The following is a 16977-nucleotide window of genomic DNA, read 5'->3' on the forward strand; positions in this document are numbered from 1 at the left end:
TAGTGCTGAGACAGAATTTCCTATCAATGGTAGTAAATGATATTCTGGAAAGACTTGTTAGTTCTCAGTGAATCTGTAACTGTTTGGGTTGCAGTAAGGCATATGATTTTATCCATGTGATTATTTTGGAGTTCGTCAGTCACACCAGCTATATGTGTAGCTTCTATTGGACATCTAGGCTGACCAAGAGCCATTATGTGGCTGTATAAATGTAATCAATTACATAAAATTGAAAATTCAAGTTACTCACCTCTCAATTGGACAGTACAGATATAGAATATTTTCAGCATCATGGAAAGTTTTATTGGACAGCAGTGCCCTAGAGATTCTGATTCTGTAGGTCTTGGGTGCTCCAGATTTAGCAGTCTCTCTAGAGATGACCTATATAATGAAGCAGATTTGTAACTATTTGAGTGATTCAAGTTGTATCTCCTATTATTTCCCCATATAACCCTTTGTTTCATGCAGACTGTTTGGTGCTTTGTGAAAATTCTATATAACTTCCTTTGTTTTCCTTCTTCTAGCTTTTGCTCTTGCTTCTTCCTGCTTTTGGTAGATAGTGTTGGCTGGCTGTTATCTATTTCCTTCCAATATATCAGAGTATAGATTTTCTTGGGATTCATGTCTTCCCTCAGAGATGCATGACTGTGTTGAAGTTGTTCCTATCCTTAGATCTAGGGACATATTTGATTGGAAAGGGGAGTGGATTTTCCTTTTATTCACATTGGTTCAGGAATGGGCTTATATCCCAATGATGTGAGGAGGGCAAGTTTGGAAGTAGGTAATTAGGAAGTTTCTTCATTGGAGAAAATCTTGAGGACTTCCTCAATATGGTTCAGTTACCAAATTAAGTCAGCTTTGAAGTCTTTCTTTCTTCAGAACTTATTTTGCAATGATAATATATTTTATAGTTTATCTATTTTGAAATGTTTATTATTTGCAGTTAAATACATTTTAATTATTCTTCCAAGTTTAGCCCATGCCTCTTATTTCTCTGAGAAAATTTTGAGACTATTTTTATTCACATCTCCTTTTCAAAATACTTTTAGAATGTGACATACAAACATGATTTATTTGGTTTTCTTTAGTTCTAAAATTGTTTGATTTCTTGGTCATCTTTCTTTGTATTGCAATTTCTCTGGAATCTCAAACATCATAATAACTTGTATGTAGATAATGAAATATTTATTTTTTTCCCCTGTCTTCCTAAAATTGGTGATTACATGCATAGTATAAACTTTTGTGGAGGGGCTGGGGTTGTGGTTCAGCAGTAGAGTACTCGCCTAGTATGTGCGAGGCCTTATATGATTTTAGCACCACATAAAAATAAATAAATAAAGGTATTGTGGCCAACTACAATTAAATAAATATTTAAAAAATAAATAAACTTTTGTTGCTATAAAATTTTTTGATATGATGAAGCAGAGTTTAACAGTCTTTGAAGATTTTTGAAATAAAAATTTTGTCATTTGTTTTCTAGCTGTCACCACTGACTGAAGAAGAGAAAACTGTGACAGAGCAATTAAAATCTCACATAATAGACTCATGAAGAAATGGACTTGCAAAAGGAAACTAAGGAAGAGATCCATTCCAGAGAAATTTAGGAAGATGTCTTGTTAACACTTGATAATTGGAGGTGGGGGACTGGTAAAGGAGAGGAGTTTATATGTCTTTAATATGAGTGGAAATATAAGAGCCAGATATTATCTACATAAAATTTAGCCCCCATGCTTCCCCCAAAAAGAAAAGTGGAATGGAAATGCAGGGATTTAAATATATATTTATAAATATATTCAGTTTTCTTTTTTTATTTTTTGTTGATGCTGGGGTTTGAACCCAGGGCTTTGGGCATGTGAGGCAGGCACTCTACCAACCGAGCTATATCTCCAGCCCAATATACTTAGTTTTGCATTTTTAACTCAAGGAAGTCCCTTAACACTATTTTGGACCGTTTTTTTTTTTTGTATAGTTGAGATAATGTAGATATTCTACCTTGTCATAAAATAATGTTTATGTATATTTCAGGCAGTCAGTGTGTGAATGAGTATGATTTAGAAATTAAAGAATAAGCAACATATTGTTTATATATATATATATATATATATATATATATATATATATATATATATTTATATAAAACTTACATTTAAAAAAAATTTTAGTTGTAGATGGACACAATATCTTTATTTATTTTTATGTGGTGCTGAGGATTGAACCCAGTACCTCACATGTGCGAGGCTAGTGCTCTACCACTGAGCCACAACCCCAGCCCAAAAACTTCCATTTTTTGAAATGTTTTGTATAGATTGGAATCATTATTGATGAGACCATTAATATATGATGTATAATCTCATTAAACCTAATTAATGTAATAAGTTGGCTTTTCTGTGAAAGCCTCACTTTTTTTTTTTTTTTCCTATTCTGTCTGCTAATGTTGAACAACATGAGCTTTTCTGCAAATGCTATGTTAGACTATTCCTGTGGTATTTCAACAATCCCTTTCTTTTCCTTCATCTTATGTTTCTTACTTGTTTTTGCAGCAGTGAAGATTGAACCCAGGATCTCATACATCCTATATCCCTAACCTGAACTACATCCCTAACCCTGAAATTGTTCATTTTGTATGAAAGAAAGCCAGGTGTAGTTGTGCATGCCTATATTCCCAGCTAACCAGAGACTGAGGCAGGAGGATTTCGAGTTCAAGGATAGCCTGGGCAACATAGCAAGACCCTGTTTCAGTAAAAAAAAAAAATTGTAGATGTATCTGATATTTGCCAGTTTTATATGTGTAAGCCAAATTCCCTACTTATTTTCAAACAACTATTGGCAACAAGTAATTGTCCAAAGTAGGGACAGGACTGAGAAAGCAGTGGTAGAGTGCTTGTCTAGCATGTGGGAAGACCTGGGTTTGATCCCCAGAACCAGAAAAACAAACAAACAAAAAACCAAAATAGGGACAGATTAAAAAAAAAAAATTGTGGCTGGGAGCGCTGGCGCACATCTATAATCCCAGCGGCTTGGAGACTGAGGCAGGAGGAACGCGAGTTCAAAGCCAGCCTCAGCAAAAAATGAGGCACTAAACAACTCAGTGAGATCCTGTCTCTAAATAAAAATAAAAATAAAAAAAACATGGCTGGGATATGACTCAGTGGTCAAGTGCCCCTGAGTTCAATCCCTGGGACCCCCCCCCCCAAAAAAAAAAAAAAATTGTGGGATAGAAGGTATAGCCCAGTGGTAGTGCATATACTTACCATGTGTGAGGCTCTGGGTTTATCCTTAATAAATACATATGTATATCTGGCTAGTAGTAGGTGAATAGGAAAATAAATCATGGTATATCTATATAATAAGATTATTGAATAGTCAAGAAATTATTATGGAAATGCTGAAGCTATGCCAAATTGGGGAGAAGAGAAACAGGTACTGCAGTTTTATAGTTAATATTGGGCTTTGGGGGCTGGGGCTGTATCTCAGTTGCTGAACACTTGCTTAGCATGTGTGAGGCACTGGGTTTGATCCTCAGCATCACATATAAATAAATAAATAAAAGTAAAGGAAAAAAAAGATTGGGCTTTGGAGTCACACCTGAGATATAAGTACAGTAGTTAACCCTTTTAGCTACAGTTTTGTTTTCCATGGTTTTAGTTAACTGTGGTCAACTGCAGTCCAAAAATAATAACTGTCAAATTCTGGATATAAAAAATTTGTAAGTTTTAAGTTTCACATTATTCTGGCTCATGTGATAAATCTTGTGCCATCTGCATCCCTTTGTTGTGTGTATTCACGTTGTATAAACTACCTATCTTAGTCATTCAATAGCCATCTGGGTTATCAGATTGAACATTCTGATCACACATTTGTATTAGGGTTCTCCAAAGAGAGAGAACCAACAGGATATGCATATAGATGTACAGAGGAGATTTCTTAGGATAATTGACTCATGATGTGTGGTGTCTGAGAAGTTTTATATTAGGCTATCTAAAAAACAGAGAAGCTGGTTTAATTCCTAAAAGGCTAAAAGTCTGGGAACCTAGAGGTAGAGAGTTGCTGGGATAAGTTCTGAACTCCAGAGGTCGAAAAGCTTAGCATTGTGATATCCAAGGCAGGAGAAGAGTCTATCCCAGTTCTTGGGTACAGGGACTAATTCACTTTCTGTATTTGTCTATCTTGGCCTCCAGCCAGTAGGATGGTGCTCATCTACAATGAAGGAAGATCTTCACTTTGTTCACCCAGACTCACATGCTAATCTCTTATGAAAACACCCTTAGTCTATATGTATTCCTTAATCCAGTCAGGTTGCCTAAAATTAACTATCAAAGCGGTGATGCAATGCATCAGGACATAGGAAAAAATAGTATATATAGAATTTGGTATTATCTGTAATTTGAGGCGTCCACCTTGGCAGGGAGGATGACTACTGTACTAGATTTTTAAATTCTAGCTGTGACCCTGACCAAATCAATTAATTTTTCAGTGTGAGACTAGTTGGAAGGATAATAAGATATTGAAAAATTTAACCAGGGGCTGGGGATGTGGCTCAAGCAGTAGCGTGCTCGCCTGGCATGTGTGCAGCCCGGGTTCGATCCTCAGCACCACATACAAATAAAGATGTTGTATCTGCTGAAAACTAAAAAATAAATATTAAAAAAAAAAATTTTAACCATAAGTTTTGGTACTGTATTTAGTAAGCCTTAAATAAATTGTGTGTGTGTGTGTGTGTGTGTGTATAATAAAAGCTAGGCATTGAAAATGCTGGGAAAAATGCAAAAATGCATGGAAGGTATCTGCAGGTTATAGAATTATACTTTTATATGATTTTAAAATTCATTGTCAGCATTTTCCAATTGACAATTTAAAACAGCTGACAAACAGGTTGGGAGAATAGCTGCATTAAAATTGTCTGGTCTATTTTTAATATTTTAATCTTTTTAATTACAGAGAAAAGTTATACCTTAGTATCAGGTATTAATTTTCTTCAGAATTCAGGCAATTAATGTTATCTCATCTTGTCATGGAATGACTCTGAGTTCTGATGTTAATCCGTGGTGTTCAAGAAATGGTAGTATCATAAAGAGGTCATAACGAATTCTTTTTAGTATTGAAGTGGTTTTGCTTACAGTCCAGGAAAAAAACTAGATTATGCTGCTTTTCTTCTATGATTTCCTTTATAGTTGTTTTCTAAATGGTAGTTTTGACCCTCTGTGGGAAGCCATTCTCGCACGTGATTGGGCACTTCCCTGATTGGGTGTGAGGTGGTCTGGCTAAACTGTGTTGGAACTAATCCCCACCCTCTCTACGTGCCAGAGCCCATCCGTGTTGGGGTGTGACTGACACTGACCTTGGAATGCCGTCTCCCTTGACCTTCATTGGAAGGAATTTTCCCCTGAATTTCTTGTTCCCCAATAAAAGGCCACTCCCTGGCTTGCTCTCTCTCTCTCTCCTGCTAGTCTGTGTAAACCTTGCTGCCCCACAGGGTGGCTCTAGGCAGGAGCCAGAGGGGAGAGCTGTCTCAGACCTGGTCAAAGAAAAAAGGTAAATTGAGTTTGTGTGTTTATTTTGATCTCACTAGTTAACTTCTACTGCTTCTAACCACTTGTATGAAGACAGCGTGCTGGTCGCGCAGTGGAACCCTCAGTCTCCTTAAAATTGTTCTTGCTGCATTTCTCTCTCTCTCTCTCTCATATATATATTTTAACCTTTGGTTTTAATACTATACTAGGGATTGAATCTAGGACCTCAGGCATGCTTAGACAATCATTCTACCACTGAACTACATCCCCAGCTTTTTTTTTTTTTTTTTTTTTGTAGACAGTGTCTCCCTTACTTTCCTGGGCAGGTCTCAAATTTGTGGTCCTCCTGCTTTAGCTTCCCAAGTAGCTGAGATTACTGGTGTCTGCCAGTATGCCCTGCTTCAATATATTTTTTTGTTTCCCAAGCCTCAAGCCTCTATGGGTGACTCCTAAATATAACTTCTGCTTGCTCTATATTCATACTGCCAATAAATTCTCTCCCTGAAGATTCAAATTGAAGATGTTCAGAATGCATATTATTTTGTTAATGACCACTCTTCTGTTAGCTGAAATTGAAATCTGTACAACTAAGATTATCTTCTTAGTCAATAAAACCTACAGTTCTTTTTCTGAATTGTTAATAATATCCAACTTCCACTTTATCTTCATTCTTTTTTTTAATTTATTTTTTAGTTGTACACAATACCTTTACTTTGTTTATGTATTTATTTTAAATATTTTTAAAGTTGTTGATGGATCTTTATTTTAAGTATTTGTATGTTGTGCTGAGAATCGAACTCAGTGCCTCACAAATGCTAGGCAAGCGCACTACCACTGAGCCACAACCCCAGCCCTGTTTATTTATTTTTATGTGGTGCTGAGGATCGAACCCAGGTCCTCGCGCGTGCTAGGCAAGTGCTCTACCAATGAGCCACAACCCCAGCCCTTTATCTTCATTCTTACTATGCTAATTTAGATATCATTTGTCATCTAGATTATACTTTTCTCCTATGTGGCTATAGTGTTTTTATATATGTTATAAGTAATAAATGTTTAACATATTAAAAGTATAAAAATGCCTGTTCTCCAAAAATAATGTACAATTTCTTCAACCATTTCTACATGTATTTAGATTTTTACAAAATTATTTTTGTTTTACAAAACAGGTTGATAAACATACATTGTACTGCAGCTATTTTTAGTTTTTTTCCCCCCCACCTCCATGGAGCCAGGCAGAATACTGGGGATTGAACCCAGGGGTTCTTTACCACTGAGCTACATCCCCAAGTCCTTTTAACTTTTTATTTTGAGACATGGTCTAAGTTGCTCAGGGCCTCACTAAATTACTGGGGCAGACCTTAAACTTGTGATCCTACTGCCTCAGTCTCCCAAATGTGTAAACCAACACACTTGGCTAATTTCTTTTTCATTGTAAATGTTTTTGTCATGTCACATATCACACATCTACCATTCTTTTTAACAACTGTTAAATGGATGTACCATGATTTTGATTACTTCCTTGTTGAGAGACATTTAAGCTATGTAACAAGTTATACAATAGCAGTTAGGGGATTTATGTTGTGGAGAGGGGAGCACAGCCAGCCTTTAGGGACTCTGACAGAACAGGTAACAGGCTCCCCAACCCCAGTGCTTGGCAGATGAACTTTAAAGCATTCTGACTACTAATTTTTTTCTTTGCTCAATTTAGTTAGAATCAGACTTCATGCTTATAACCTAAGGGCCCTAATTTTCCAGGTTTTTCTAAATTTTCATTATTTTGAACTAGTGCAATAAATCCTTAAACATTTTTTAATTTCTTGGGCAAGTATATAATAACTTATTTTAGTGTTTATCATGTATTGTAGTTTGTCTTATTTGTCTGCTGTACTGTCCTTTAGGAGCAATAACCACTTCTCATTAATCTTGGAATCCCAAGTACTGTACTGTCACAATGTTTTAATATATATATACAACACACACACACACACACACACACACATACATACATACACTGGGGGGATTTAACTCAGGGATGCTTTACCAATGAGCTATATCCCCATACCTTTTTTTTTTTTTTTGAGACAGGGTCTCACTAAGTAGCCTAAGGCCTTGCTAAATTGCTGAAGCTAGCCTCAAACTTGTGATCCACCTGTCTGTGCCTCCGAGCTATTAGGATTACAGGCCTGGGATACCACCCCTTGGTGCTCAAAAAAATTTTAAAATTGAAGTAGAATTCACATAACAATTAAAAAATGAAAAGTGGACCTTTTAGTATAGCATTGTGCAACCATCACTTTCTTTTTAGTGAAAGCATTTTCATTCCCAGATTAATCATATCTTGTCTGTGGATCATGCCATTTAAAACCTTGTTGTTCTCTACTCCTTTAAATCTGAACGTGTGGTATTCTAGGTTTTTTTTTTAATTTGTCCACTTATTTTGTGGACAATAACTTTATTTTTATTTTTTTTAATGTGGTGCTGAGGATCGAACCCAGTGCCTCACATGGTAGGCAAGCACTCCACCACTGAACCACAACCCTAACCCATATTCAAGGTTATTAATTCCCTACATGCATACTCTAAATTGTGGTACTAATAAATAGCTGTGTGCAATAAACCGGAAAGGAAAAATGAGGTTCAAAGTAGGAATTTTATGTATGTACATTGACTCACAAATTTCTGCAATACACGTGTCTCTTCTGGCAGGAAAATGTAGAAAGTAGATCCCACGTATAGGAAAGGTGAATACAGCTGAGATCCTTTTCAGTAGTTACAGGGCGACAGCTCAACTCAATTGGCAAGAAAGGAAGCCTGGGGTGTTTGGTCAGGTGTCTTTATTCGTGGTCTGTCCTCCAACCAGCGAAATGAGAAACACCACTCCAGTATTCACAAACTGGAGCTTTGCCAATTCCACTGGGCTAGGCGGAAAGGTAGTCTTTGAATCGCTTCCTCTCAGAGAAAGAACTACTAACCAGGAATTCTCCATTCGAGGATTTCTAAAGGTGTTGACCACAGACCATCTGCAGCGGGTCACCGCGAGTGGTTCCTGAAAATGCCGATTTCCTTACCCACCCAACAATCTAGTAGGAGTCAGAATACCTTGGGGTATGGCTTTGAAGTCAGCGTTTTCCACAATCACCCCAGGTAGCTCTAGTTTTTGGCGCGCTAACTTTTGAGGCTAGTGCGGCACCGCCCCTCTGAAGCCGGGCGGAGCCAGGCGAAGCTATGAGTTACGGCGACGTGCGCCAGCTTGCGGCCCAAGGCATGCAACCCTGCGGCAGCTACTAGTCAAGTCTCGTGTACGCCTCCGCACCGCGGGAACTACGCGCCCGCTTCTCCTCCTCTCCCGTTCTGGACGCATGCGTATGGCGTCTGCCCTGGCTGCCGCGCTCTAGCTGCCCTGGTTACCGTTGGTGTTTGCGAATTCGCTGCGGCGCCTTCTTCGCCTGTGACCAGCGCCCTCCGGGGTCCAGTGGCAGTTCAGATACGCTCGCGCCCGCGTCACGTGGGCCGAGGCGCTCTTGCTGTCCCTCGCTGGCGGGTGAGGCGGGAGGAAGGAGCTCTGGCCACCGCTCGCTCTACCTCTGTGCCCCAAGGCGGGCTCGCGGATAAAAATGGCGAAATGGGGGTAGCCCGTACAGAACCTGAAGCGATGGGGCGCGCATGTTGGGTAGTTGTCGGAGCCCCCTGACGCGGGCCCAGGCTGTTCTTGGTGATTTGACCTGGCGACCTCGGGTCAGCGCCTAACAGGGCAAACCACGGACTCCGCGGGTCGCCGGGGGCCCCGCCGAGAGCCGGAGGCAATGGATGAACAGAGTGTGGAGGTGAGGGGGGGTTGTGGAGGATGGTGGTTAGTCTCCCCCGCCACTTTGTGAGCGTATTTTATTCGGGGCGCCATTCCCTCGACATCCTTCTGGTAGGCGTCCCCCTAGCCCTTGCGGTGGTTGCCGCTGCGTGGAGCGCTGGCCCGGTGCTCGTTCTGTAACCCTTTGGGTTTCTCTTACTCAAGACTGTTCCGCAGTCAGGTGCTGCGTATTCTGGTGTTTTCAGGATATCTCGGCACCTGTACTTATCGCCACCGAGTTATTTGCAAAATACAACCTGTGCAGAACAAAACTGCAAATTCATCAGATAGACGTGCCTTGCTACTCGCCACTACTACTTGTACTTGAGAGCGCATCCACATCTCGCTCCGAATGGATAATCATTTTTCCCTCCCTGTGTTAGATTTCGCAGGCTTCTGCCTTTCCTAGATTGAGATATATCGTACTGTCTTATTTGACCGTAGCATCTAGAACAGACTTTCATATCTGATTCTTGTAAGTTGTGATTTCACATGGTTGGGATATTTTCATAAGTCCTCATGGGCACAATTACCATGGGCATAATTACATAATGATTGCCTAATTTCGAACCTTTCAAATACTGAAATAAGAAATCCTTGCTTCTTGATAAGGGTAACTGTATTTTGGACCCCTCCACTTGAAACTAGTTCTTCTAGTGATCTTTTTGACCACCCCCAGTGAGCTAAAAGTCTGCATCTTACAAGTTCTATTCCTGCGTTTATGGTTAAACTCATGAGTAATTTTCTCCTTAATTCCCCAAGTGAAAGTATTATAAAAGTTTTGTAAAATTTCCTTGTTTTAGGAGAGTTCAGTTCTTCCGAAATGGAATAAAATTAAATGTCAGTCAAACAAACAAACAAAAAAAGCCATTTTATGCGTTTTCTTGTTTTGTCAGTTGCTTCCTAAATTGATTCAACTGAGGTTTGCAAAGATAATAGCATTCAATTTACAAGTTGTTTTTTTCTAAGGCCCCAAAGAGTTGCCACTGTAATTTTCAGTAGGGGGTAGATTCTCAGTCTTAAATAGTTAGTTGGTCACAGTGTCAGGACAGAAAATCATATTTCTGGATTATGAATTAGTTTATTTCTGGATCAAAATACACTGCCAATGGGATTCATGTTTTTCTAAAATGTTTTCCTTTTTTTTTTTGGCACTGGAGATTGAACCAAGGGGCATTTTATCACTAAGCTACATCCCCAGCCCTTATACATTTTTTTTTTTTTTTTGAGACAGGATCTCTCCAAGCTGCTTAGGGTTTCACTAAATTGCCAAGACTGGCCTTGAACTTGCAATCCTCCTCCTCCTCCAGCCTCATGAGTCGCTGGGATTACAGACCTGCACCACTGTGCTTGGCAGTATTTGTCTTCTTAATTATAAAACCAATTTCTCTTTTGGGAAACTGCAGAAAAAATAAACAATATTGTACATTTAGCCACACAGACTGCTTTTTTTTTTTTTTTTTTTAGCATGATAGATCATTAGCATTTTTTCTGTATCATTAAATCAAACACACTTGTTTTTCTTTTTGCAGTACTAGGGATTTAAACTAGGGTCTAGCACATGCTAGGCAAGTGCTGTACCCCTGAGCCACATACTAAATTCTCCCTTACTCTGTATTTTTTTTTAAAATTTATTTTGTGGTACTGGGGGTTAAACCTCCGGGGACTCTACCACTGAGCTATACTCCTTATCCCTTTTTTGAGAGGGTCTTGCTAAATTGTCCAGCCTGGCCTTGAACTTTTGATTCTTGTGTCTCAGCCTCCCAAGAAGCTGGGTGGACCACCTTGTCCATCAATCAAGAAATGTTTTTAGTGACTCTGTCCTATAATTACTATAATTTACTTAATATTTGGACACTGGGGCTATATCTAGATTCTTGCCATTATTGTTAATGCTTTGTTGAAAACATTTGTAGATAATCTTTGCATTTCATACATTTTCCTTAGAACAGATTCATTGTCAAGCTTAAAAAAAAAAAAAACACAATTCCCCGACCCCCAATTTCCAGGAGGTATTCTGAGGCACCCTGAGCCTTGACTAGCTAATTTCTGATTGGGAATATAGTTAAAACTAAGGTGTTAGCTCAGAATAAATGTAAATGTTCAGTGAATTATTTTTAGCATGTTTTAAACTTTTGATTCAGTAGTCTTATCTTGGGATTTTATGTCTTTTTTATTATTTTAAGAGCATTGCTGAGGTTTTCCGATGCTTCATTTGTATGGAAAAATTGCGGGATGCTCGCCTGTGTCCTCATTGCTCCAAGCTTTGTTGTTTCAGCTGTATTAGGGTAAGTTGTATTTCTTTTTAAATGCGTTCAGTTTATGTATGATCTTCTGTAAGGATCAACCATTTCCATGTCTTTTTTCTTATTTTACATTTTGAGTCCTTTTAAAAAATGTCTTTTAAATGAAGATTCTTTAATATACCGCCAATTTGTATGGAGATAAATAGTGCTTCTGGAAATAAAGTTCACTGTAATTTTAATATATTTAAATTATTAACTTCTCTATACATTTAACAAATACTTGTAAACTGTTTACCTGCATTATGTTTGGGGTTGAGGAATACTAAGATAAATGACAAAGTGCCTTTTTTGCAAGAGCTTAAATCTAAGAGAATCACATTATAATCTTACAAGAGACCATAGAGATGGATATAATCTAGTGGTTTTAAAATTGAATACAAGCTAAGTGCAGTGGTGCACACCTATAATTCCAGTGACTCTGGAGGCTGAGGCATGAGGATCACAAGTTCAAGGCTACCACCACAATTTAATGAGAACCTGTCTCAAAATAAGAAGGTAGCATAGTACCAGGGCGGGGCGGGGTGGGGTGGGGTGGGGCGGGGCGGGGGTAACTATCACTTGAATACAAGGGAATCCCTTAAAATTGTGGGAAAGCTCAAGATATAAAACAGAAGAACTTATTTTGATTGTGGGGATCCAGGAAGACATTTGCAGAGCACAGTTGAAAAATGTCTTGCTCACATTACTCTTGAGATATTCCTTTACTGAGAAAATCAAAGCCTTCTAATGTGCTCTTCACCTGAAAATTTGTTTCCTTATTCTTTCCTAAAAAAGATAAATATCCCTTTGTCAAGAATAATATTTGTACCACTTCAATAATTTTCTTCCAGTCACACATACAGCAAATGTTGGACCTAGGTTTGAACCCAATAAGACTTTAGAGTCTGTCCTTTGCCTCTACACCATGTGCTTCTAGTAGAGCTAGGTTACATATGATGTTCTCACACTGATAAAAGGAGAGAATTAAATCTATTAGCCTTGTTTCCTCAGCTATAGGATTCAGATAACACAATCTGCCTCACAGGGTAGTTAGGCATTAAATGGATAAAGCTAAAAGAAATTCAGAGATTATAAAGCATCATCCACTTGTAAGGTATTATATCCTTCTGGTTGTTAAAACATCAACCAATACACATAGCATTTGTTTTATAAATAGTGGAACTGTAGCCTGAGAGGTTAAGTGATATACCTCCATCACCATAGCTCATTAATTGGTAGAGTGTAAATCTGGACTCAGTTCCTTTTAATGAAGGTCTTGTATGCTTATAATCTCTGATTATTAGTTTATACATCCTTGAATCTTTTTTTCTTTGTTACATTCCTCCTGTCTCTTAAGTGCCTTTTTTTTGGGTACTGGGATTTGAACCCAGTGTTGCTCTACTCTGAGATACACCCCTAGCCATTTTAATTTTAATTTTGAGATAGGGTCTGCTAAGTTGCTGAGATTTGCTTCAAACTTGCCTTAGCCTCCCAAGTTGCTGGAATTACAGGAATGTACATTCATTTCTTATATATTGATGCTGGCTTTCTCTATTCTGAGGTTTCTGGAAAAATGTGTCTACTTTGGGAAATGATTAATTTTTGCAGGTTTTTGTTATCCACTGTATATGGGTCCTAGATCTATTCCTTCAGCTTTGACTTGTTTTCCCCCCTCCCTCAGTACTGGGGATTGAACCCAGGGATGCTCTACCACTGAGTTACATCTCAATTCTTTTTTTATTTTTTATTCTGAAATTGGCTGTCTCAAATTTGTGATCCTCCTGTGTCCACCTCCCAAGGTGCTGGGATTATAGGTGTGCACCACCATGCCTGGCAAAAGTAAGTCTTGAGTAAGGGGAGGTTAGAGAGACCAATATAATCAGCATTTAGATTGTATTTAAAATGGAGAAACTAGATGGGAACACTCAAATTATCTCCTGTGGGAACAGAATTTAGGTCTGAACTCTGGGGCATTCTAACCATTTAGAGGTCAGGAGGAGGTGAGCAAAAGAGACCAAGCAAGAGCCTAATCTCTTTAGTTGTGTTTTATGGTTCTGACTTGGGAATCAGTCATTGGATTTCAAAATGGATAGGTTATTGGTGACCTGGTGAAGACTTAGTGGAATAGTGAGGATGAAAACCTGATGGGAGAGAGTGGGAAGAGAAAAAGCAAACATTAAAAAACTTTCAGGAGAGGCCACTTGCAGTGGTGCATACCTATAATCCCAGTGGCTCAGGAGGCCAAGGCAGGAATATTGAGAGTTCAAAGCCAGCCTCAGCAAAAGTGAGGCTCTAGGCAACTCAGTGAGACCCCTGTCTCTAAATAAAATACAAAATAGGGCTGGGGATGTGACTCAGTGGTTGAGTGCCCCCGAGTTCAATCCCCAGTACCAAAAAAACCTTTTAGGACAAATGTAATATAAGAAAAAAATAAGGCACTGTTGAAGGGGGATGTTGGTAGTCAGTGTTTTTGCTTAATTTGTATCTTGCTACCACTGAATCATTAGAGAAGAATTAACAATGCTGGAGGAATTTGATTTAATGACTGGAGCAAGTCTTCACCAAATTGTAACCAACAGTGTTTCCTTTTCCCCCATTCCATCTTTGTTTATTGATCATGGAAATTTGACTGATGGTACAGATATTTGTGCCACTGAATAAAACAAAGGTCCATGCTCCCTCCTACCCCTGCCCCATACTGGGAATTGAACCCAGAGGCCTTCTACCACTGAGCCACACCATAGCCTTTTTTATTTTATTTTGAGCAGGTCTTGCTAAATTACTGAGGCTGGCTTCCATCCTCCTCCCTCAGCCTTCTGAATTTCTAGGCATGTGTTTTATGTACAAGGTCCAGATTTAGGAATAGATGTGTCTAAAATCAGCCAGTAGTTTGGTGACAGACCAGGACTGTACTCATCTCCATGCCAGTGCTCAACCCATGGGTTGGTTTCCACATTAAAAGGTGGGAACATTGGATGTATTTTCAGGCAAGGTCTCTCTTACTCATCCAGCTACACCTGTTTTTTTTCATCTTTTTCTATTTGTATCGTCTCCCTTTTTTTTTTTTTTTGATACCATCTTTCTCATCCAACTTTTTTTGACCCCCTTGATTTTTAGCATTGGTAGTATTGCTTATAATTATTGACTTCATTTTGTTTTTATTTTGCTAGTCATTTTTATTAGGTAGAATTGTTTAAAATATACATTTTGATGTTTTCTTTCAGTTGAATACGTTTTGATATAAGTATATACTTGTAAAACTATCACTGTATTCGGGTTATTGAATATACCTATTATTCCCCCAAATTTTCTTGTGCCTTCCCTCTTGTAGTTACCAGGAAACCACCAACTTGGTTTATGCTCTATAGATAAGTTTTTTTTGGAATTTTATACAAATGAAATAATACAATATAGTGTACTGTTACTGTTATGTGTTTGACTATTTTCACTTGGTAAAATTATTTTGAGGGGCTGGGGAGATAGCTCAGTTGCTAGAGTGTTTGCCTTGCATGCATAAGGCCCTGGGTTTAATTCCCAGCACCACAATCAATCAATCAATAAATAAATAAAAATAAAAAAAGACAGAAGTGAAATAAAAAAATTATTTTGAGCTTTATCTACGTTTTATCAGTAGTAGTCCTTTTTATTGCTGAATAGTGTTTCACTGCATGCATATGCCATGATTTGCTATCCACCTGTTGATGGACATGTGGTATTGTTTTTTGCTATTACATGAAAAGCTCCTATGAATATTTGTGTACAAGTCTTTGAAGAACTGAAGCTTTATTTTTGCTTGGATAAATAGTTATAGAATGGCTAGATCATATTAGTAGATGTGTGTTTAACTTTTTAACTAAATTGCCAAACTGTAGTTGAATCATTTTACATTTTAAACCAGGAATGTATGAGAGTTCTTTTTCCTCCAAATTAATGCTAGTACTTGGTATGTTCACTTTTTTTTGAGTTTTAGCTGTTCTAGTGTGTATAACAGTATCTCATTGTGGTTTTAGTTAGTATTTCTCTTGAGTGATGATCTTTCCAGTGTCTGTACAAACACTTTATACTCCTCTTTGTGGCAATAAATATACCAAAATTTGCCATTTTATCCATATTGTTCACTTGTGTCATTAATTATATTTGCAATGTTGTACAACCATATCATCATTTCTAAAACTTTCATTGCCTCAAAGTCTTTACCTATTAAGCAATAATTCTCCATTTCTCCCTTCCCCCAGTCCATGGTGACCTCTAATCTGTCTCTCTGAATTTACTTATCTAAATATTTCATGTGAGTGAAATCATACTGTATTTGAGTTTTGTTTTATTTAGCATGTGTCCAAGGTTCATTCAGGCAGCATGTGTCAATGTCATTCTTTTTTATGGCTGAATAATCTTCCATTGCATATGTATACTGCAATTCATGTATTTGTTTTTGTTGGTTGATTGACTCTTGGGTTGTTTTCACCTTTTGGCTATTGAATAGTCATAGGTGTATAAGTATCTGTGTCCCTGTTTTCATTTCTTTTGATTATGTACCTAGTAGTGGAATATCTGGGTCATACGGTAATTCTTTGCTTGACTTTTTAAAAATTGTGGTAAGATTTAAATAATGTAAAACTCTCCATTTTAACTTTTATTTTTTTTGGTACTGGGGATTGAATCCAGGGACGCTTAACTACTGAGCCACATCCCCAGCCCTTTTTATTTTTTATTTTGAGACAGGGTCTTGCTAAGTTGCTTAGAGCCTCACTAAGTGCTGAGGCTGGCCTTGAACTTGGAATTCTCCTGCCTCAGCCTCCTGAGCCACTTGGATTAAAGGGGTGCTTAATTATTTCTAAGTGTACAGTTCTGTGGTATTAAGTACATTATATTATGCAGCTGTCACCACTGTCGATCTCCACTACTTTTTTCATCATCCCAAATTCAAATATTATACCCACTAAACAATTACTTCTCATTATTCCTCTCTCCAATTCCTTGGTAACTACTGTTCTACTTTCTATCTCTGAATTTCATTATTTTTTTCTCAAAATAATAAAATTGCCATATTTATTTTGTGATAGGGTCATGAATAGAAGGTAAAAATGCCACTAATATTCAGAGAAGGAAAAGCTTACTCTCCTGGGATGTACATGTGTTGGTGTTTCTTTTGGACTGGGGATTGAACCCAGAGGCTCTTTACCACTAAGCCACATCCTCAGCCCTATTTTTTATTTTATTTAGAGACAGGAGTCTGACTGAGTTGCATAGGGCCTCCTTGCTGAGTTGCTGAGGCTGGCTTTGAACTCTTGATGCTCCTACCTCCACCTCCCAAGCCTCTGGGATTACATGTGCCACC

At 38.1% G+C, this 16977-nt stretch overlaps 2 protein-coding genes across 20 annotated transcripts in view; both read left to right on the forward strand.

Moving 5' to 3' along the window:
• Positions 1-1792, forward strand: part of Ska2 (spindle and kinetochore associated complex subunit 2) — a 37970-nt gene extending 36178 nt beyond the window's left edge. The window contains exon 4 of the mRNA XM_027950291.3: positions 1481-1792. Within this exon, the coding sequence (XP_027806092.1) occupies positions 1481-1549 (69 nt within the window). The 3' untranslated portion in view covers positions 1550-1792. The remainder of the gene's footprint in view (positions 1-1480) is intronic.
• A 7112-nt stretch (positions 1793-8904) lies between these two features.
• Trim37 (tripartite motif containing 37) overlaps positions 8905-16977 on the forward strand; it is a 260965-nt gene continuing 252892 nt past the window's right edge. For 10 of the 19 annotated variants that reach the window (XR_011704893.1, XM_071603120.1, XM_071603118.1 and 7 more), the window contains exons 1-2: positions 8906-9334; positions 11541-11642. Coding sequence is in view for 17 of the 19 variants with exons in the window: in XM_071603120.1 (XP_071459221.1) it covers positions 9314-9334; positions 11541-11642 (123 nt within the window). In the remaining 2 variants the exon portion in view is untranslated. Of the gene's footprint in view, positions 9335-11540; positions 11643-16977 lie in introns of all 19 variants that reach the window. The other 9 variants (XR_011704892.1, XM_071603113.1, XM_071603112.1 and 6 more) reach the window with 2 other exon arrangements.

The sequence above is a fragment of the Marmota flaviventris genome, chromosome 17 (genome assembly GCF_047511675.1).
Source record: "Marmota flaviventris isolate mMarFla1 chromosome 17, mMarFla1.hap1, whole genome shotgun sequence".
NCBI classification, from domain to species: domain Eukaryota; kingdom Metazoa; phylum Chordata; class Mammalia; order Rodentia; family Sciuridae; genus Marmota; species Marmota flaviventris.